The sequence below is a fragment of the Passer domesticus genome, chromosome 3, assembly GCF_036417665.1.
Source record: "Passer domesticus isolate bPasDom1 chromosome 3, bPasDom1.hap1, whole genome shotgun sequence".
Classification (NCBI taxonomy): Eukaryota; Metazoa; Chordata; class Aves; order Passeriformes; family Passeridae; genus Passer; species Passer domesticus.
This window is the reverse complement of record NC_087476.1, coordinates 121546512-121568796: the sequence shown is the minus strand read 5'-3', so window position 1 is coordinate 121568796 and position 22285 is coordinate 121546512. Positions and strand designations below refer to the sequence as shown.

The window sequence follows — 22285 nt, the reverse complement described above, 5'->3', positions numbered from 1 at the left end:
TGCTGCTCTGGGAGGAGGAGGAGGCCTTACAGCTATTGCATGGAAAACGCAGAGAATCTGAGCAAGGCAAGTTGGAGAAGAATGGGAATTTGGAAAATGATGAATCCACAAACGGGGATGAGCCCAATAGTACCCAAAATTAAATACTGAGCATTTTTTCCCTTTAGTTAAGGAAAAATAATAACAGAAATAAAGAGGCCTATAAAAAAGAGAAAACTTTCTCCAGACATTGTATTTTCTAACAAGAGCATTGACACAGCAATAGAGCCAGTCTTACATGATTAAATCGTCATTTGGTGATAATTTATCACACTGGCCTAAAAAAGCTATTAAAAGTACATTGGAAAGAGAAATACACATTTTACCAAAAATTGAGTATTTATTATTCTGTCTTTGTTATGTTACTTTCTCATGCTCCCAAAACCTTACATTTGTCTACCAAGAGACTCTCAGCTAGAGGTGTTTGTAGACTCTTTGGAAAAGGAATCAAACTCTAAACAGATCACATTCAGCCTTAGCTGAGTAACTCCGGGAATAAATTAACACTACCTATATTCAGTAAATCTCATTCCTGACTAAAGGAGGCTTTTAGCATATAAACTATTAAGAAGCTGCAAATGGAGGATTCATTTCCTGTCCTTCTCCACAGGAACTCTGGAAGAGAAAAGTTATTACTCAGTTACAGTTTTCCCCACTCACCTCTCAAAGGATGAGATTATTACAGGTCCCAAATCTGGTTTCCTCAGCCTCTTGAAAGATGATTGAAAACGAAAATGCTGCCTCCAAAACATTCCCTAATTTGCAACTCCTCAGATGTAAACCATCACTGCCTCAGATGCTGGGGGTATGATCAGTATGACTGAAAACCCCCCTATTTCCTTGCAACACTTTATGTTAGATTCACAGAGAACTTACCCCAGCCTCTTTAGTCTTCTGGCTTTTTTCCAGATCATGTTTTCTTCATCCAGCAAGTGCATTTTCCTCTCCAAGGGATCTGGCAGATAGGTGACAGATTTTTCCAGCAGTCCCAGAGCAGTTCAGATGGAACAAGAGCCCCAGCCCTCCTGGCACAGTAGGGCTAGGCTGACATCAAACTCTACAGTCTCTTGGTTGTTCACAGGCAACTGGGAAGGGAAATAGTGCTTAGACTTGGAAGAGGTCAGGATTGGCACCAGCCTGGAGGTAAAAGTCAGTGTTTATTGACTGGCCTGGCAATCATCTTCATTTTTATTGATTATCTCCCAAGCACCATTTTTTTTCCAATTTGATCAAGAGTGTGTGATTTTGCTTTATTTGTTTAGAGAACAAAACCCAAGAACGTGTTTCTGGGCTGAGCAGCAGGCTTGGTTGTTCACCAACCAATTCACACCTGAATTTTATATTACTCCATAGTCCATATGAAGTTATTTGCTCATTTTCACAGGTACCTTTATTTAAATAATAATAAGCAGGTAGCTCACCAAACTGTCCTACAAAGATCTAAAAAGCCACTGAGTCAAGCCAGTGCCAAGGAGCAGCAAAAGCAGAGTTATTCCACATGACCTCAAGGATAAAATATTCCTCAGCCAGAGCTTAAGTAGAATGCCTGAAACTGGTCCCAGCTGGCTCTGGCTGGGGTATTAAAGGCCTCTGTGTGCCCTCAGGTGACAGAAGGCCCTGAAAGTCTTCATGAGCTCTCAAGGTCCTGTCTCCAAGGATGTCTGATATGACAAGTGCATGCATAGACAATCTAAAGAGATGAGCACGAGCAGAGCAGCTCAGGGAGCAAGCCTAGGGGAGCAAATATCCTGTGATATTATCTGTGGTTTGACGACTTCACAACTGCATAGTTTTCATGAGAGTATTTGGTTCCCATGATGTGTCAAAGACTCACACTTTGTATCTTTGCAGTCTTTTTCCAAGATATGAGTTTAATCTGAAAGACTTTTTTCCTTTATTCTCTGTTTCTCTTTTCTGTCATTGATACAGTTTTTCCACCGTGCTTTACCTCATCACTGTACCACCGTGTATAAGGCAAGAAAGACTTTCGGTGGAAATCCGGCCCATGGAGAAGCTTTTGCCCTTTCCTGTCAGTTCAACCCACTTTTATGTTGTTCGTCTTCTAACACATCCCCACCTCACAAACACACCTTTCTGTTCTTTGCTATTGCACCCTCAGATTTTCTCCGGGTAGCCTCAAACCTGTAAGAGCAGCCCCTGCAGCTGCTCCATGTCCTGGGCTCACGGATGAGGTGGTGCGAGCGGCTGACCCCGAGCACCGCCGGGGCGGACAGCGCTCCGAGCCGCCCTGTCCCACCGCGGGCGGGAAGGGAAGGGAAGGGAGGAAGGGCCGTCCCCCCGGGGATGCCGCTCCTCCCCTCGCCTCTCTCAGAGGCCAGGTGGCGGCGAAGGGCGCGGGAGCGAGGGGAGCGCTGCCGGCGGGGACGGCAGGTGAGGAGCGCGGGGCGCTGCCGGAGCGACCCCGGCGCGGGGCCCGGCGGGCGGCTCCGCGCTGCGCCGCGGCACCTGCGGCGGGCCGGGAGTGCCCACAGCCCGGGCTCGTTGCTTTCACAGCCCCTTCCGCGGGGCCGAGGCCGCCCGGCACTTCCTCAAAGTGCAAGCGGCGCTGCCGCTGCGGGCCGGGGCCCTCAGGCACCCTGCGAGCTGCGCCGGGAGATCCACGGGACCCCTCCTGGCCTTAACCCCGCCTCGTTAGCACCTGGCTCCAGCGCGATTCGCATCTTGCTCCATTCCCGCTCAGCGTTTGAACTTTAGGGCTGTAAGGGCTAAAATCTGAGGAGTGCTCGATCTGTAGAGCCACTGCTGCTTTTCCATAGCTGCGCTGGCCACAATGCGCCGCAGAAATCCCGAGTGGAGACAGCAGTAGCCTGAGGACACGTTTCTGGCCTGTTTGATCCACCCGTGCCAGGCCTTGGCTCCCACGTGGAGCCCAGGAGCTGGGGCGCGTTCCCGAGCAGATCCAGGCTTGACCTGAAGGCTGTGAGGTGTGGAGCCCTGATGGTTTGGGTTTGGCTGGGGTTTAATACTGAGGGGTTCGTTGTCCTGGTCGCTTTGCTTGCCCCGTTTTCAGACCAGGCTTTGTTTGTGCTGCGTACTCCAGTAGATTTACAAGTGTTTGTGTTGCCTTATCTTCAAACTGAAACCTCCTGGTCTGAAGAGGAAGTGGGGAGGTGCGCGGCTTTAGGGAATGATGAGTGCCAGGACTAGTGCACTGAGGCCATGGCTGTCCAAGCAGTGAAAGAAGGGGTTTCACCCACCCCTTGGGCTGCTCATTTTCACCCGTGTCAGCACAGGCATTTGTGTGCACAATTAGATTGGGAAGAAAAACCTAATTTAAAGACGTCCAAAAAAATCCAGATCAGTTCCTAAATGTTTTTGCTGGCCCAAGAGGGCAGATGAGACTGCTGCCTTTCTGTAACTAATGGTTTATAGTGTAACAAGGTTTATAGTGGAACAAGGGTAGGCAAAAGTAGAGTTCATCTGCTGGACTGCACCCCTGTGCTCCTGAAATAAAATCCCACAGTTGTCATCCTTTGGCCATGGATTACTTTTGAAGTTGTTTTTTGATGCTTAGGAGCACGGCTAGGGGCATTTTGACTTTTCTAAAGTCAGGACTTTTGTTTTGCTATGCATACATTGCAATGACAGCTGTGCTGTGCACCTTGTACTGCACTTGTGCCTCACCTGCCTGGGAGACCAGCTCGGGAGCTGGGTCTTGGATGCTTCAGGAGAGCCACAGCCCTTCCCCTCCACGGGTGCCCCCTGGTCTAGTGCATACCTAAGCTCTCAAATCCATGTGCACACAGCAGCACAAATTCAAAATCCTTTATCCCAGAGGCAGGAAAGGCAGTGTTCCCAGTGTCCAATACAATGCCTTTATTTACCAAGGCAAGCCAAGCAAACTTCTTGGATAAGTACCAACTCTTGTTGGTTTAGTAACTGTTCAGTGTAAAGGTGTAGGCTGGCACATGCAAGAACCCAGTTAACAGCAGGGCTTGCTCCACAGTGTGAGTTGGCCTCTTGGAGTCACACAGTTACAAAGCTGCAGTTTTCTGACTTCGGGCTCTCTGTGTTTGTCTGTAATTTTGGAACTTCAGGGTGGACTCCCAGCCCCATCCCAGTGAAACTCGCTGGTAAGGTGATTTCCTTCTAAAATGATGGCTTTGAGCTGGTCAGATTATTCATTTATAATGTCATTTGTTTAAGGGGAAATCCATCTAATCTTTAACATATGCACTTTCATTGCCTGTATGTTTGGAATCACATTCCTTATTCTTCGACTTTGTCATTACCACTTCATCTCTGTTATCCCTTTGATGACAAATTTTATATCAGTGGGGTTGGCATCAGGTTTTAAATTACTAAGTTCTTGTTTTTAAGAAGATCTACAACACTCTGTAACATTGTTGCATCCCTTCTGTCTTAGTTACTTTCTGTGTTAAAAGCAGTCTGAGTAGGGCCCCTTCAGCAAGAGTCTGTGAGCTGGGTTCTTGTGTGCTGTTGAAAGTTTGCAATAAATTGAATTCATCCATTTTAGTGCCTATGCCTCAAGTGCAAAGGCCTTTGTCAGGACAGAGAGCTGTCTCACTGATTAAATGTCACAAATCCTGCCTGCAGCATCAGTTACCTTATGCCTACAAGCTCTTTCTTCAGCAGAAGCCAGCTGATGATAACCAAAGCTTCTACTTGGAGCGTCTCCTCTAGTTTGGCTTGGCATGATTACTGTTCACCTGTCCTGGCAGGAGCCTGGTGGGAACTCAGACGATTCACCCTGCTGAGAAGGACACGTGCCTACATCCCTGTGCAAGTCAGCAGGAACTGCAGATCTGTGTCTGGATAATGCTGGCAGAGAGCCACTAAAGTTGTCTCCCCTTGTATGTACCCAAATAGGTAAAACTACTCTGGATTTGGTCCTGTGGGAGCAAGCTGGCAGAACTGCAAGTGTAAACTTTGATTTGCAGTAAAAATTAGAGCCCTAAGTGTTCAAGTCAACAAAATGCCCTTGTTCACTGGACAGATTGCCAAAGCAGATCCCACAACTGCAGGCTTTACAGTGTCCAGGCTGGTAGATTGGCACTGGATGGTGGGCAAACCCAGCTAAAACTGAGCTTTATCTACCCAAATGGAGGCATCTGGGTTGGGGGTGTGGCAAAACAGAATAAAACCAAAAAATCCCACATTCCTATCTTGCAAGATCAGTTGCAGGAGCAGAGTCTAGTTCAGAGGTAACAAGATAACACTTCTGAAGTGTTATCCATCCAAGGCTGCTGTGAAATCCTGGCAGCATGGAATGATGTTGAGGCTGTGGAGAAATGCATTTGTTTCAGAATGGAGGAGAAACATCCTGTTTGTTTGGTTGGTTTGGTTTTGCAGAGCTTACACAGACCTTTCCCAAGATGGTTTCCTCAACTGAATATGGGTCGCACACCTGGGACCTCTTGCTGACAGTTGATCATCAACATGAAGGTGTAGAAAAGGAAATTCCACTACAGGTCACAGGAGACCTTCATGTTGGAGGACTGATGCTGAAATTAGTAGAAAAAATCAGTGAGTAAAGACTTGTTTCATTTACAGTGTTGCTAAATAATATGTGCATCTTTCCCTCTCTGCAGAAAGGCTTCTGTGTGTTTTGCAATGGTACTGCCTCACTTCTGTGTCACACAGTGTGGAGCTCTCAGACCCAGGGGGTTTTGTGGTCAGAACCCCTTCCTGTGTTCCACCCTCTGTGTAACCATAGTGCCAACAAAACTTTGGGGTTGCCTTTCAGTAGATGAAGATAATTAAACCAGGCTAACGACTCAGCTCCCTTTCCAGAAGGATGGTACAGGTGTGTGGTTTGGGGGGCAGCAGAGGTAGGTGGGGCCCTGTTATCCACCCGTGGCTGTCAGAGAGGATCAGTTGTTGAAAGGCACTTCAGAATTCCTGTCTCTGTGCTGTTGTGGCATTCTAGCCTAAGCCTGAGCCATGTTATCTATTGCATAAATACAGTTGGGAAGAGCTGGGAAAAGCCAAGACTAGCCGAGTCAAAGTTAGAAAGTGAAAAGTAAAATCCCCTGTGTACAGGAACAGCAGGGGAGCACAGATGGGGAATCTAAGATCACTTCTGTCACCCTCTCTGCACACTTAGACACGTGGTTCAGCCGGAACTGATATTAGCCAGAGTTTCCACTGAGTCAGAAGAATAATTTTTCACTGTTTTTTTTAAATACTCAGCTGGTGTGAAAAGCTTTCTGGATTAATATTTAAAGCAAATATGTAACTGACTTGTGTCAGCAGCTTTCTTGAGACACAGCTCTTACCAGGGGACTCCAAAATAGGAGAGGGCTCTGCTGTGTTATGGACATGCTGAGGAATAGCCTCTGCCTCATGGAGCTGATGAGGATCAAGGATTGATGCAAAGACTGAAACAGCTTGGCCAAGATCACACAGAAGTTTTACCTGCCACTACATATTGACATCTGGGAAGTTATCTAATCTTGGAATTCCCATGGAACTGAAAGCAGCAATACTTTTATCTCTTTCCTTGTGCATGTGCTGCTACTCAGCTGTGAGTAACCAAGACTTACATGCACTTGAAGCTGGTTCTTAACACAGAGATAAGCTGCTCAGTGCTGCTGCCAGGAGGCTGTGGAAGAGCTTGTGCCCGTCTGGGTGACAGGAGATTTTGTAGGAGGATTTTCAGCTTGCACTGACAAGTTCTGAACTGGAACCCTTGGTTGTTAGTCCTTATCCCAGCACAATCCCAGCAGCACTGCACCATATGTAGCGCCAGATTCAGGATGTTCTTCCCTTGTGGATGTCCACAAGACTAAGGCAGTGCCACAGTCAGCACCTAGGTCAGATCTTCAGGGAAAACAAACTTGGTTCCCAGTGACTGCTACAAGAAATCAGCTAACAGGGTCTAGGCTGGGACCTGTTGCTGCTGCTTTAATCTAAAACATTTGTGTGTTGCAGAGACCTGTTTCCAAACCAAGTGTTTTGTACATTTGCTCCACAGTTTGTTAGTAACCATTTTGTATTTTCCTAGAAATAGCACAAGATTGGTCAGACTATGCTTTTTGGTGGGAACAAAAAAACTGCTGGCTTCTGAAAACCCACTGGACACTGGATAAATGTGGGGTGCAAGCAGATGCTAAGCTGATCTTTACTACTCAGCACAAAATGCTGCGGCTTCGCTTGCCAAACATGAAGACTGTGAGACTGAAAGTCAGCTTCTCTTCCATGGTGTTCAGGGCTGTCAGTGACATCTGCAAAATGCTCAGTAAGTAAAGATAACTCTCCTCTGGCAACTAAGCTGGAGCATTTATTGGGTGACTTTGTTTTGATGTGAAGTCCTTGCTCACAAAACTGTTTAGCTCAAAGAGAAATCTGAGACAGGTTTTGGTGGTTTCAGTATGCAGTGCATGTCAGTGGTTCTTAGTCTCTGTGATAACTGAGCACTGTCAGGAGTGTGTCCCACGAGCTGCAGGAGTACTGGATAGTCAAAGCTGGCAGTTTTCTAGGAATCTTTGTCCTCCTGGAGCAGGACTTGGTCCTGATTATTCTGTGCCATTGACTAAGAGCATGAGATTATCAATGTCCTACACCAGCCTTCACCACAGGCAATTTTACTGCTGTCAACTGATTTATCACCTATTTTCACTAATAATATCCAACTCTGCCTCTATGTGTTCACTTCAGATGTAGCATGTTTTAAATGTTCAAGACTTCTGTATGCCCAGATCTGTTCAGGTCAGGGCACACCTAAGAACCCCAGCCCAGCCCATGAATGTCTCACAGCACTGAGTTCCCCACTCTTCCCTATAACAGAGCATTTCCAGCAGAGCGTTTGGAGCATGCCAGGTGTGTGCCTGTAATCAATGGGAACCAGTTGAGTCTATAAGCAATCTTCAAAATCCCTTTGGTTTAGGGTAAAATAGGGATTAAATTCCTCATCTTAATTTAGATCTTCAAAGCTTAGTCCATTAACACACTCCTCTTCAGAAGGAATTACTGCCTCTTATTGAACCACTTTCGATTTCATCTCCTAGCAGTAGATTGTGAAAGGTGCAGTGTCTTTATTATACCTAACAGCTCTGATATAATGATGCCATAATTGTCCAACTGGCATTTGGCCAAATTAAATATTCCTACATTTTCCCTCCACATTGAGTCAGTACAGAAGCACTGTAACTTTCAGTGAGTGAATACTGTCAGAAGTGTCTTTGCTTACCCCAGGCTAAAAGTGTTTTTCAGAAATGAAGTGCCAGGTTTGTGACTGGAAATACCTGTCTGGATTAGTAGTGCATTAGAGAACAGTGAGACCCAAGACAGAATCCTGTATGAGAAGTACACTGAATAATAAAAGGCGTGAGCCTCAATTACAATTGCTTATTCATAATTTAGATATTTCACAGGGGTTATTATGCTTATAGGTGACTGCAGAGCTGTTAGGGAGAAAGAGCTTTTTTCCTGGCATTCTAAAATGCAGTTACACTTCCTACAAAAGGAGATTTAAATCCTGTCCAAACTCATTTTTACAGCCCAAAGCCTTTGGCCTTATTATAGAATTAGTGGATTTTCCACAGCTTCTACTTTCAACCTGCTAAAAATAAAGCCCAGATTGCAACATGAAGCTTCCTGAAATGCTGTTACCAGCCATGGGTGCTCTTTTGGGTGTAATCATCTTGCTTCACTTCCCAAACTGCCTTTGTAGATATCAGGCGGTCAGAAGAACTCTCTTTGTTGAAGCAATCAGAAGGCACACTCAAAAAGAAAAAGAAAAAAGACAAGAACAGTAAAGAACCACCTACAGAAGATATTTTAAACCTGTGCAACTCTCCAGTGAGTTCTGGATTACCAGGTAATGAAAAATCAATGTGATTTTATTGTTCTGCCTGGAAGTCAAAAGGAGGAAGAAATTCTTTGTTACACAAAGGAGGCCAGTTTCATGTAGGATGGTCTTGGAGACACAGTGGGCCTGAAATCAGTGGCTTCAGGAAATATCCAATGTGTCAGTATTTCCCTCTTGTCTCTAGAAATGTGTTCATTTCCATGGACATAAGAAAGGCCACACTAGAAAACAGGTTGTGGCACTGCACATAGGATGTTGCTGCTGCCCTTTGAAAAAGGGGGACAACACTTAAAATATTCATTAAATTTGGCAGCCTACAAGGAAAATGAGGAATAAAGGCTTGAAAACATGCATTTCCCATGTCCAACACAACTGAGACCTCACAGAGCAACAAAGAACATTTCTGTCCCTGAGGTTGCTCACCTGTGCAAGGACAAGGCCAGCTGATATCAGCAGAGATAGGAGACTGTCTTGAGAGAAAAGGGTTTGGTTTTTATGATGGAAAGCAGAGGACAGGACCATTTTTCATGGCAATAACATGATGCTCTTAACTTGCAGCCAATCCAGGTTTATACAGTAAGACCATGACACCCATTTATGATCCTGTCAGTGGGTCACCAGCTTCTTCCACAATTACTTGGTTCAGTGATGGTTCCTTGGCTGAGCAGAACTGCAGCATCCTGGCCCTCAGTCATCCCACGTGTTCCCCAGAGATGCTGGCAGAGATGTACCAGCCACGAACTTTGGCTGACAAAGCCAAGCTCAATGCAGGGTAAGGTGCCTCTCTGAGATCCTTTGGGTTTAAAATCAGGAATGATGTCCTTGTGCAGGCTCTGGGCTAAAGTCTGTTGTTAGATGAAGGCAAATTCAGTTGAGCACAGTAGGCACAGCTAAAGGACAGTTTGCATGGGAAACTCCAAAGGCTTTAAGTAGACAGTGGAAAGAGACATGTGGATAAGTTCAGTAATTTTGCATTAAAAATAGGTGGCTGAGTTCTGCACAAATAAACATTGCTTGTTGTATGTACACAGAAAATGGAAGTTGGAAGTCTATATGAATGCTCCACCTTCTTGAGTTACCTGAATTTCCCCTAGATTTAGGGAATTAGAGGTGTTTGTTCCCACTTTAGTTTCACAATTGCACTGGAGCTCTGCATGTGTGATGGTTTCTCCTGTACAGATGGGTTGTTTTCTTCCACAGCTGGCTGGATTCATCTCGATCACTTATGGAACAAGGTGTTCAGGAGGAAGATCAACTTCTTCTACGCTTTAAATATTACACTTTCTTTGATTTGAATCCAAAAGTAAGATCCTTGTTTTTATTGCTATTCGTTGTTTGCCTGCTTTCATGTTAAGGAGCTGTACAGCAATATAGAATATATACAGCTCTGTGTAGAATTTTGGCTAGGATTTGTAAGAAGCCCTTCAGAGAGATCAAATTCAGCTTCTCTCCCTCAGCTACAGCTGCACTTTTACCCTCTGGACACTGAATCACCGTTCCTCACATGAAATGAGATCTTAAATTTAAAGATGGGATTTGAAGAGCACCAGAAACAGTATCCCTATTTCCAGAGGGGCTGCTTTACTTTCTGCATTTCTTTTAACAGGAAAAATTAAGGGGAAGACTAGACTAGCAGTATCCTAAATGATGTAAGGAGTCCTGTTTTTGAAATTTGGCTTTAAAATTACATTAATACTGCACTGTGCTCATTGAATTTCACAGTTTTTCTGGGCTGAAGCCCTCAGAAGAAATCAGGGCACTTTCCAGTTTACATGACATGTTTTTGGGTGAAATAGCACCTGCACTAAAATCCAAGTGCATGTCTCAACTTCAGCAGCCCAAACATTTGCCTTCTCTGCCCCAGCCAGCCCTGGAGCCATGGGATGAAATGACCCAAAAGAGCTTCAGGCAACCTCTCACCTCTGCTGGGGAGGTCACACTCCAAGGTTTACCCTCCCATCACCTACATTTCTGCAGCTCTGGGGCTTGACCATTTCTGTGAGTCACTTCTGCTTATTAACCAAGTCGATAATAAGAAACACTAACTATTGAAAAACCGGATACTGAATTAAAGCAGATCTGGCAAATCTCAAGGCAGTGCAAAGGCAGACATAACCAGAAGTGAAAAAGCCAAGAGTGGAAGAAAGGAAGTGAGGAACAAGAGAGTTCTGCAGGTCACATTCGAGTTAGCCATGCCATGTGATTTTCCCCAGTGTGGTTTCACATCTTGGTTACACCAGTCCAAGGCTTCCTGCCTCAAAGGGGGATGTTGGGTCTCACCTTCTGCCTCCCACAGGGGCTCCTGGTTGGTTTTGTGTAGGCTCAGCCAGCCCTGGGACCGTGCACACAAGCACACGAGCTGGCACAAGGCATGAGGGGGCAGAGGTGGAGGAGGAAGCGCCGTGGCTGAGCCCAGCTGCAGCAGGCTGCGGGGCTGTGCTCAGGTCCCCAGTAGGCGCTGTTTGCTTTCCCCCAGTACGACGCGGTGCGCATCAACCAGATCTACGAGCAGGCCCGCTGGGCCATCCTGCTGGAGGAGATCGACTGCACCGAGGAGGAGATGCTCATCTTCGCCGCGCTGCAGGCACGTACTTGAGCCCACTTGCAAAACTGTTCCCTCAAGAGGCAGGCACAGCTTAGGACAAGGCTAGGACAGAGCCCAGGCCAGGAGCTCTGCTTGGGCTGGGGGTCTGCTCTCGGGGTGAGAAGCAATCAGCAGTGTCCATCAGCTAAAGCAACTGAATTCAGTAGCAGCACTAACACCATTATTCACACAACTATGGAAACATTTACTAACATTATCTGCACCCAGAATATAATTTTGCTGTCAGTATTAGTATAAAGTGTGGCTTCCCATACCAGCTACCATTCCTTCACCTCTTCTTCCTGAAAATTCCTGTAATACACCATGTGTAGCCCTGTGAACATTTCCCAACAGAGAGGAAAAAAGCCACAGCACAATGTGAGGATAGGGACACTGTGGAGTACTTGGAAATGTAACATGACTGAGCATGGCTTAGTCTCTGACCATAGGTAATAAAGCACAGACTTGCTTTAATAATAAATTCCTTCCTTTTAACTGTAAATGGAGTTAACAAGAATTCACAGCCTGTCACTGCAGAGCACCACAGCACCTTGCTTCCAAGTATCCACCTTGTATGGATGGCAGGTGAGGGATCCTAATGTAGGAGCCTCCCAGAACAGGGGCAATTATTCAGCAAAGGAATACAAATACTCATGATTAAAATAGGAGACCATTATCAGCCATTGCACAGGAGTCACGGTGGGCATGGCTGTTTCCTTGGGAAAACCCCCTGATTCCTGCAGAACTTCACACAGTTGTCCAGGACCCAGGAAACCAAATGATGTGTTTTCAAACACTGTGATTGTGTGTTGTTAATTGATGTATTGACTGTTGGATGCTGATGTTTTATTTTAGTACCATGTAAGCAAGTTATCATTATCATCAGACACACAAGATTCCACCTGTGAATCGGAAGTGGATGAAGTAGAAGCCGCCCTTTCCAATCTGGAAGTGACACTGGAAGGTGGAAATAAAAGTAACATTTTGGTATGTCCTGTGGGATCCAGAATTCCCTTTGCTGTGCCGATCTGTTGACTCTCATGAGCCTTCCTGGTTCTTGATTTTTTTAACAGTTGATTACAGAGTGCATTGTACTAAAATTATTCCTAATTATTCCTTATTAGGAGGACATCACAGACATCCCAAAACTTGCTGATAATCTCAAACTAGTTAGGTGAGTTGTTAAAATTAACAATAAAACATACAAAACCAAAAGCTTAACCTTGTGAGAGATCTCTTGAGTTTTTCATTCTAATCTAACAGTACATCTGACAGTTATAAATTGAGAAATACCCCAGATAGGTCTAACCAGCCTAATAATATTCTCTTCCAGTCTTTCTCTTCCTGCTTCTGACAATGTTCCTTGGCAAATCTCTCCCACTCCTGGGATGCTGGGTAGCTGTGTTTGTACTTATTAAAGACCCTGCTGTCTGTATTTCCTAGTGCTCATCAGTCATCATCTCTAAACAAAAGAGCCTAAGTTTTATTTTCAGTCCTATTTACTTTTTTTTCTGCCAGTAGGAAACCAGAAGAAACTTGCAGTTCTCCCTGAGAAGAATTTCTGAAAGTAACCCCAGGAAATGTAGTTTTTTAACAAAAGGAACATCCAAATTACCCCTTTCTTACCAAACATGGAGTCTGTTTTTTCTAATATCAAAATGGGTTTCTGTGATCCCGTTGTAGTCTCTTTTTTATGGGTGATTTAAATGACTGTAGAGACCTCGAGTCTGTAATGCCTTTTATCACAAAACAGTCTTTGTGTTTTAGAAAGATAAAGTGTTCTGTTGTACAAGTATTTATCAGATTCATCCGTTGACAGATGGTATGGGAACTGAAAACTGCACCTGAAAAATTTTAACTGTTGTTAACTGCTAACAATTGTTAATTATTAATTTCCAATTTGGAATTTTATTTGACATTCTTATTATGAAGGTGGCTTAAGACTAAAGGGAATTAAGGCTTTTAACAATGGGTTATTTGTTTTTCCCCAGCAGTAGAACAGTTTGCTTTTATAAGCATTGAGCTGTTATTTGTCATCATGAAAAAGTTCCTATATAAATGATAAATCACTTAGCAAGCCTAAGGCATTGTAGAATCCAGGAAGGGTATTAAACTTTTCTTTAAACAGCAACACTTTGTGGCTATAATTATTTGATTAATTGTAAAGCTGAATGCAAACCTGTGATGTCCCACTGTTTACTGTTCCTGTGGTGAACTTTTATTCCTGTTTATTCACAGGATGCACCACAGTAAGTGCTACTTTCACGTGGGGTCAGTATTGTGGAGAATTGCAACATTTTTTTAAAAATAACAAGAAAAAGCTTTCTAAAAAGTTTTCAGCAACTTTTTCAGGGACAGAAAAATAATTTTAGCTGTCTAAAAAATTTCTAGTCCCTTATTTTTGAAGAATGTCGCTGTATTGGAAAACTAAAAGCCAAATTATTTGGTAGTTTTGAAAATCCAAGGTTTTTTAATTTAAACATAAAAATTGCCATTTTCTAGAAAGGATTCTAAACTAGGATTTTTAGAGAGGGTCTGGAGATATGTATAGGAAGAGCATATATAGTACATCACTGTTTTCCAGCTAGTTCTATAATCTTTGTACCATCCTCTGAGATTTAAAGGGAAATACTGAATTCTTTTTCTTTTTTCTTCTTTTTCACTTCATTGATGACCTTTGTCACTAGCTGTGAAGTATTTCTCCACTCAAATTTTCTCTACTCAAATGCTAATACCTCTGGTTTTCTCTCCTGGAGGGCTACAAAGCTTCTGCAAACTCAGTGAAGAAATAGAATTTTGTTGTGTTAGATATGATTCAGATTAAGGCAGAAAAGCTGATCTCTGCTTCCTTCCAATGAATACAAGTTGGTTTTATGGGTGCAGATATTCAAGATAAGGCACTGTGAACAACTGATGCAAAATCACGTTAATTATCAGGGGTTATTTGTGTTACTGAATTCATGGGGAAAATTACTCTGTTAGAAGGGAATGGCTTTGATCAGTAATGGAAGAAATAAATGAGAAAAAATCATAGATGGGATTCAGCTGAAATCTGGGGTAAAAACCATGTCCACACCTGGGATAACCTGGACTGGATCCAGGCATTTCCCACCCCCTCCCTGACACAGAGGTGCCATCCCCAACCAAAGCCATGGGTATGGAATTTCAGAGGCTCTGTAATATTTGTGAGGGACTCAGCAATTTGTCTGTGTTGAAATAAACAAATGAGATTTCTTTTTTCTGGCAGGCCCAAGAAGCTGGCACTTAAAGCTATCAAGACATATTGGTTTGTGTTCAGAGACACTTCAATATCTTACTTTAAAAACAAGGAATCTGCACAGGGAGAACCTATTGAGAAACTAAACCTAAAAGGTAGGAATTCTCCTTTCTTTGATTTTGCTTTTGCATCTGTGAACTGAATAAAACAAATCCCTGCTAGAGTCAGGAAGGCAAGCACAGCAGCATTTAGTCTGGAAGCTTTTTCAATTCCTGAGACTCCTAAGCAGGCAGATTGCACCTGCAGAAGAGGCTTAAACAGAAAGGATTCAATAGTTTAACCCAAACTGGATGATCAGAGCCTATTTGTAGAATCCCCTGTACTGCTGATTCTTCAAGCTGAGTCAGGTAGGGAATGTGACTTGTGGGATGCTTTATTTCCAAATGCTTTCACCCTACATTAAAGGGAGTGTTCCCCTGTGTCCTTGGCAAACACACAGTGGCAGCAGAGGATTAGGGATGGTGCCATGGGCATGCCAGAGGCTGTCCCTGCATTCTGTGCAGGGACAGCTCCAGGGCCTTCTCTGGGCCTTGTTGGTGTGTGCAGGGGGATTCCCATGGCTACAGGCAGCTGCTGGAGGAGGAGCCCTGACTGTGCACCCTGTGTAGCCTCCATCTACCTCTGCTCCTGCAGGGACACCTTTGGTCAGCATCAGGGAACCACTGGTGCCCAGTACCCATCCTAGAAGAAACCTTTGAAATACAAGATTGACCCCTGTGAGCAAAAGTCTCTGCATCCCAGTCTGCATATCCTCAGTAGGTCAGAGAATGCCTGGAAAAAGAGCCAGGGTGGCTGGAACCTCACCAAGTAGCTTCTCCCTCCAGTTCCTCTCTCCATCTCGAGTGCTGAGTGTTTCCTAAGATCAGGCTGAGGTTTTGGGAGCACTCCCATCCTTTCACTTCCACGCTGACTCACGTGCTCCCTGAGCCCAGAGCATTCATCACCCTGGCAAGCCAGACCAGGCAGTGAGCTGCAACAAAACCTTTCATTAGGGCCTAAGCTTCAAAAGTCCTGGCCCTTAGTCTCAAAGAAAAACAACCACAAAGTGCTGTTCCTTAACGTTAAAACAGCAATTAAAGTTACTGATATAGTAATTAAATAAATTAATTTCCTTCTGATTCCCTATGATCTAGGATGTGAAGTTGTACCAGATGTAAATGTTGCAGCAAAGAAGTTTGGAATCAAATTACTAATTCCTGTTGCGGATGGCATGAATGAAGTATATCTAAGATGTGATAATGTGAGTAATAAGAGAAAATTTGAATTCAAAATTTATGGCAGATTGTCCTGCTCCAGAATTTGTATAGAAAAATGAGGATGCTGCAGAGAGTTTATTGTCTAAATCTTTAGAAAGTTTAAGAATGGTGTTGTGGCCTAACAAATACATAATTGTTAAATACATAATAAGGACAGTAAGTCATCTTGTGCGTACCATCAGTTGCCAAGTAAAGCTGGTAGGAAAAAAGACAGAACAAACTATCAAAAAAAAAAGTTACAGTATTTTGTTCCAGTGTTGTCAGAGAATTGAAGTTTGGATTTTGTTTTCTTTTTTCTTAAGTAGAAGTCTCCCCATTCAGATGAAGAGAGCATGATAAGAATCTTACATTAGTTTTCAGTTTATTGAAAAGTATCAGATCAAATTGTGTAAAAAGTGTTCAGTAGGTGAAAACCAGTCATGCAATAAAATTTCCAAGAGAATCTATGTCAAGGTATTGGATTTCTTAGCAAATGTAAAACCCAGGTGTAGTTGGAACTAGTCCAGTCAGAAGGAAGAAGAGTAAGAAATAATTGTCTGTGTTTCAGGAGGATCAGTACGCTCGGTGGATGGCCGCTTGTGTTTTGGCCTCCAAGGGCAGAACGATGGCCGACAGCTCCTACCAGCCCGAGGTCCAGAAGATCCTTTCCTTCCTCCAGATGAAGAACTGGACCATGTGTTCCCAGGCTGCCTCTGAGCCAGAGAATGTAGATATGAAACCCGAGTGCTTCGTCTCACCGCGCTATACCAAAAAATTCAAGTCCAAGCAGGTATCCTGAGTATGGCTGCTGGCTGGGCCTGGGCAGTTCCAGGGGTTGCTCAGGGATGAGGCTGGATCAAAGCAGCATTTGGAAGCCATGCAGTACAACTCCCTGCAATAGGGAGCCATTTGTCCCTTGACAAGAGGCCTTTTCTTCAAACTGAACACAGGGACAGGTGTTTTGGCACCTCCTCCTTTCCTGCATCTATATCCTGGCTTAAGTCATCCATGATGTTCTGCTCCTGATAACACTGTTCCTGAAAGTCTCTTCAGAGTAACAAAGGAAGCATTTTAAGGACTGCAAGCCACTGTTTCCATCTGAATCAACAGGGTCTTCGAGTCCTCTTGCCTTTCAAGCCTTTCCTTGCTCTCTACCTACTTCTTTGTCCTGCTTTGCTGTGCAGGAGCTCAGCCTGCCAGTCCTGAGGAGGGTCCCCAGAGCAGTGGATGGAGCCAGGGCAGTGCCTCACCAACCCAGACCCGAGACCTTGCTGTGCATTCTGCCCTTTGCACTTGGGTTGTGTCCCCAGGTGCCCTCTGTGCTGCATCTGCACAAACAGTGACAGCAAACTGTTTGAACACAGCATCACACCTCATGATTTCTGATTTAGTGAAAGCAGCAGGATTTTTGTTCTCCAGTCAGCTGACAACTTTCTCTCTTCCTGTGTTTCCCAGCTGACTGCCCGTATTCTGGAAGCCCACCAAAATGTGTCCCAGATGTCCCTGGTGGAGGCCAAGCTGCGTTTTATCCAAGCCTGGCAGTCCCTCCCTGAGTTTGGTTTATCCTACTACATTGTAAGGTAAGTGCACTCTCACTCACGTCAAGCTGCTCTAAGAGTTCATGCTCAGTGATTTGACAGTTCTTTGACACCCTGTTCCAAGAGCATTTTCTGGTTTTCCCCCCACAGCCTTCTTTTAATTTTTGTGAGTTCCATCCTGCTGGTTTTTTTCTACAGGAGTAGCACCCAGTAGCTCCATTTCTGCAGAGAGACTCTGCATTACATCTGCCTTGGTACAGACATCTTGGGTTCAGCCTGAAGTAACCTCTCACTGGCATTAAACTCTTACTGTCATAAACTCTCCAAAATGTATAAAATGCATGTCTAATTGGTGTGCTCAGGTTTGCAGGATGTGTTCACTCTGACCCTTGTTCATTGCAATATGATAAGATGCTAATTTATTTTGTACTTCATTAAGAAAACAGCAAATTATCCCTTTTTTAAGGCTAATCTGGAAGAGCAGTGAGCACAAAGGTCCCATTGTGTCCTTGGACACAGCAGAGGTCTGACCTGCAGCCTTTTCTCTTGACAAAACACCAAAAAGCTGAAAATTACTGGCACCACCATACTTGGAGGCACCTTCCTTAATTTATGTTTAACACCCTTCCAGGGCTGGCTAGGAATCATCTGTGGTACAGTCTGATCTGCACTATTGAACTGTGACTTCCCAAAATCCAGTAGCCTCATGTGAACTGTGAGATTGTGCTGGTCCTTGGATGTCCCAGGTTCCAGACTGGGCCTGGGAGTCACTTGAGAGAGCACTGCTTGTTTGGAGCCAGAATTCTCCCTGAATTCCGTGCCCAAAAATGGTCCCTGACCCTGTTGAATTTACTGCCACAGGTACAGGGGGTTTTTTTGCCCCATTTGTCACCATTAATCCTGTTAAAAGCACAAACAAACCCAGCACCTAAACTGCATTTTGTAGTGGTGAATTGCTGCAAACTGCTGGGCAGTATCTCAGTGGGGCATTAAGCAAAGCACAAATTGTGTCCAGGTCACATTTTGTCCCTAAGGTCCAGCTGCATCTAAAGAGAGAAGGTTCACAAACAGGATCAGAAATACTGAAAATACTCACAGCAGGCAGATGAGGTTTCTTCCAGCTTTCAGCATGAAAGTAGAGGAAGGTTGTTTCTTTACCAGAGTAATCTGTTCCTACCTATTCCCAACTCAAAAAATTTTGTCCCCCAGAGTTTTTGATGCTTTTGTATTTATTTTTCATCTCTAATCAGATGCAAGTTGAAATGTTAAAATGCCTCAGTAATTTTGTAATGTGATATACTCAAAAACATGTATATATCATTTGTTTTGATTATATCATTTAGGTTAATATAGGTTAATATAACTAGAGGAACATGTTTCAACATTAGAGAAATTAAGCAACAAAAATTATTGTTGGCATTTTTTCCAGTAAAAATATAATCCAGTTCATGCATTTGGGAAGAACAGTATTTTTTTAGCAGGAAACTATGAAATAAAAAGATTTCAGCCAAATCTACCTTCCTTATTTTCCATCTTACACCATGGCTCACCAGCCTACACTTTTGCTTTATAACAAATCCTGTTCTAAAGCTGGGTCCAAGCTCTCCTCAATCCCAGGCTGTTGTGACTTTTCCCACGTTTTTTGCACTTCCAGGGGAGAGCAGCTGAAGTGTTTCTCTAGCCAGAAATCATTGCTCAAAGGCTTTGGGTTCTTTTCAGGTTTAAAGGAAGCAAGAAGGATGATGTGCTTGGGGTGTCCTACAACAGGCTGATACGGATAGACATGGCCACAGGAGATCCTATCACCACGTGGAGGTTCTCCAACATGAAGCAGTGGAATGTGAACTGGGAAATCCGCCAGGTAAACCTGGAGCAGCTCTGCCTTCTGCCCTTGCATTTCACACACTCAAGGATGCTTTCAGAAAATATTTTCAAACCTCACTGAGAAGATTTTGAACGTGTTGTGACATGTTATTAAATAAGCTGTCTGCAGTTTTTCTTAGTGGAGTCTGTAGTGAAAAATCAGAAACTAAAAGATCACCAGTTTTAAAGGTTCCTACCAATCTTGTTCTTGACAAGTTGCTCTTGATTTTGATGGGATGAAATAGAGACTCCAAGGTGAATTGCAACATGTTGTGTTTACTGCTCTGTCAGTAAAAATCTCATTTTAACTCTCATGTATCTTCCTCTACATTGTGGTGGTTCAGTCTCTATTACAGACTGAGGATACAGGAACTCTGTTTGTCCTTGGAATCCCAAACTGAGGTTGCAAGCCCTGTAACTCTGTGTCCATGTGTGGTCCATTATTTGGGGCTTCAAAGCTTGAATCCAGCTGTATAAATTATAGATTTCTGAGGTGGAACTGGTGTGACCTGATGTAAATTGAAGCAGCCTGGAAACTGTTCCTGCCTATGGAGTTTTGCAGGAACCAGGAGAGATCAGATACACTCCCTACTGCTCTCCTGCAGTACTCTCTGCACCAGAGCCTGTAATTCTGAGTCAGGTTTACATTAAATCCCTCTCAAAAAAGGCAGAATCCACAGTGATCAACTAAACTCAGCTGCATTATAGAGCTAACAGTAGCTGGAAACCAAATCCAGGACCCCAAAGGCAGATTTAAGGTCAGCACATAACAATGGACAGATTAAACATTATTCATTAGACAAAGAGTCAGGAGTGCCATTCCCGCTCCTCCCAGTGTTCACTTTATACGCCATTGGGAAAAAGCTTTCAGATTTTGTTGCCTGCTTGAGCAAGCAAAAGTATTTCACCACAAGAGGGCCCTGATGTAGCAGCAAATCCAAAACCAGTCAGCCAAACACCCTGAGCATCCGGCAGACCCAGAACTCTTGGCTAGCAGAGGCAGGTAGTGTTCTATCACAGCATTTGTGATCCAGCGGTGTTCCCACACTTCTCTGTTTTCAGCTTATCTGTCTGATTTTGCCACATCTGTTGTCCTTAGGTTGCCATCGAGTTTGACCAGAATGTGTCCATTGCTTTCACGTGCCTGAGTGCAGACTGCAAAATCATCCATGAGTATATTGGGGGCTACATCTTCTTGTCAACACGTTCCAAGGACCACAATGAAACGCTGGATGAAGAACTGTTCCACAAATTAACTGGAGGTCAGGAATGAGATGAAGTAAACTCTCTTCCCACTGCCTGCTTCTTTTTAGAGCTAAGACTACCAGAGATTAAACAAAAATATTGGAGTTTTGTTAGTTGCTGGTTACTAATTAGTGTATGTGTCTTGTCTTGTACTAAGACTGGAATTGTTTACAGTTTTTGTTAAATACTGAAGCTGAAGTCGCTGGATACTGTACAGCAACTCCATCATCAGTACTTGAGAAAATTGAATTATCTTTGGCTTCATTTTGTACAGCTCAGTATTTTTAAATAAACAGTGTCTAGCCACTGGACAACTTTTTTATCTAGTATTTTTAATTGCAGCAATGTTTAAGCATCCAGAAAAAGTAACTTGAGGATATGGTACAGTGAATTTTCTTCTGTTACAGCCAGGCAACTTCTATTGTTAAACTGGCCATTGTTAAAGAGCCCAGCATTTATCAGAACTAAAGCAGAATAAATACGTATTTTAAAGCTCCATGGTTTGTCTAACACTTGCCCTGAGAACACAAAACATTCCAAAGTCCTGCAGACTAAGCTATTGAAACTCCTGTAGTGGTTACTCAGTTGCTCAAAAATGTGGAACCCATGTCCACCTTCATCCACTGAAGTGGTTCCCTGAAAGCCAGAGAAGACACAGAGCATTCATCTTGGCAAAACTGGATCCAAAAGGTTCATCTTTTGAGGAACATTGTTACTTACCTGGTTGAAAAATGTGCTTTAGGAACTATCTAAAACTATTGAAGAGGCCTCTGAGTGTTTCTATTTCTGTCCCTGTGTTTCACTGTGACATCTCACTGAACTAAGCTGTTCATGTGAGGATCTGAAAAGCCTGTAGAAATGATCTTACATGCGTGCTGCAAAATGCAGAGAGTGGTGCTCAGAGGGCTGGAGCCCCTCTGCTCTGGAGACAGACTGAGAGATGGGGGTGCTCAGCCTGGAGAGGAGAAGGCTCTGGGGAGATTTAGAGCCCCTGGAAGGGCTGCAAGAGAGCTGGAGAGGGACTTTTGTCAAGGACACAGTGATGGGACAAGGGGAAATGGCTTCCCTCTGACAGAGGGCAGGGCTGGATCAGATTTGGGGAGAAATTCTTCCATGTGAGGGTGGAAAGGCCTTGGCACAGGTTTCCCAGAGGAGCTGTGGATGTCTCTGAGGAAGCAGATCTGAAGCCAGCAGCTCTGCCTGCTGGAAGGAGCCGCACACATCCACCGAAGTGAATGAAATTTGATACTACCCTGTAAAGCAAGGACAGGGTGAAACCGGGAGAATTCACGAAACTACTGGACAAACCAAAACTTGTTTCACATATCTAAAGAAATACAATGGACAGGTGTTGTCATATCATAAAGGGATGCTGCAAAAATCGGCATAAATTCATAAACATCACTGGAAACTGAGAGCCCTGATTTTCATGCCATGTGCTCTGCTTTTCCCCAGCCCCTGTCAATGGACGTCAGTGGAATCACTCACAGTTTGTGCAGTTTAAACCATGGCTTAACATTTTGAAAAAGGAAAAAATTACAGCGTACTTCCCAGCCCTCTGTTCTTCTCCCTCCTCAGCACTTCTTGCATGGGCTGAGGGACCGTCCAGTTTTCCTTCAGAAGAGAACTCACCCACTTGTCACCTGCTTGACACAAGCCAAGTATTTTCCTCCCCAAGGCCAAACACTGGCCATACTTAAAGCCTGCCTA

The 22285-nt window shown here is 44.0% G+C and overlaps 2 protein-coding genes across 9 annotated transcripts in view; one reads left to right on the top strand and one right to left on the bottom strand.

Annotated features, from left to right (window-relative positions):
* BMP2 (bone morphogenetic protein 2) overlaps window positions 1–2283 on the bottom strand; it is a 272416-nt gene extending 270133 nt beyond the window's left edge. For all 3 annotated transcript variants that reach the window (XM_064415675.1, XM_064415674.1, XM_064415679.1), the window contains exon 1: window positions 916–2283. The gene's annotated coding sequence lies outside the window, so the exon portion shown is untranslated. The remainder of the gene's footprint in view (window positions 1–915) is intronic.
* A 53-nt stretch (window positions 2284–2336) lies between these two features.
* FERMT1 (FERM domain containing kindlin 1) lies at window positions 2337–21071 on the top strand. 6 transcript variants are annotated; one of them, XM_064415669.1, is made up of 16 exons: window positions 2337–2430; window positions 4743–4874; window positions 5374–5547; window positions 7028–7261; window positions 8696–8842; window positions 9392–9605; window positions 10034–10136; window positions 11310–11417; window positions 12273–12404; window positions 12542–12591; window positions 14665–14789; window positions 15828–15934; window positions 16498–16719; window positions 17385–17509; window positions 19187–19328; window positions 20430–21071. In XM_064415669.1, exons 3-16 carry the CDS (start codon window positions 5397–5399, stop codon window positions 20601–20603), a joined length of 2034 nt encoding a protein of 677 aa, XP_064271739.1. In that variant the 5' UTR covers window positions 2337–2430; window positions 4743–4874; window positions 5374–5396; the 3' UTR covers window positions 20604–21071. The 6 variants fall into 6 exon arrangements, with proteins under 6 accessions (XP_064271739.1, XP_064271743.1, XP_064271742.1 ...); XM_064415673.1 differs by having other exon boundaries at window positions 4743–4890; XM_064415670.1 differs by lacking the exon at window positions 2337–2430 and adding an exon at window positions 2700–2984.
* The last annotated feature ends 1214 nt before the right edge of the window (window positions 21072–22285 follow it).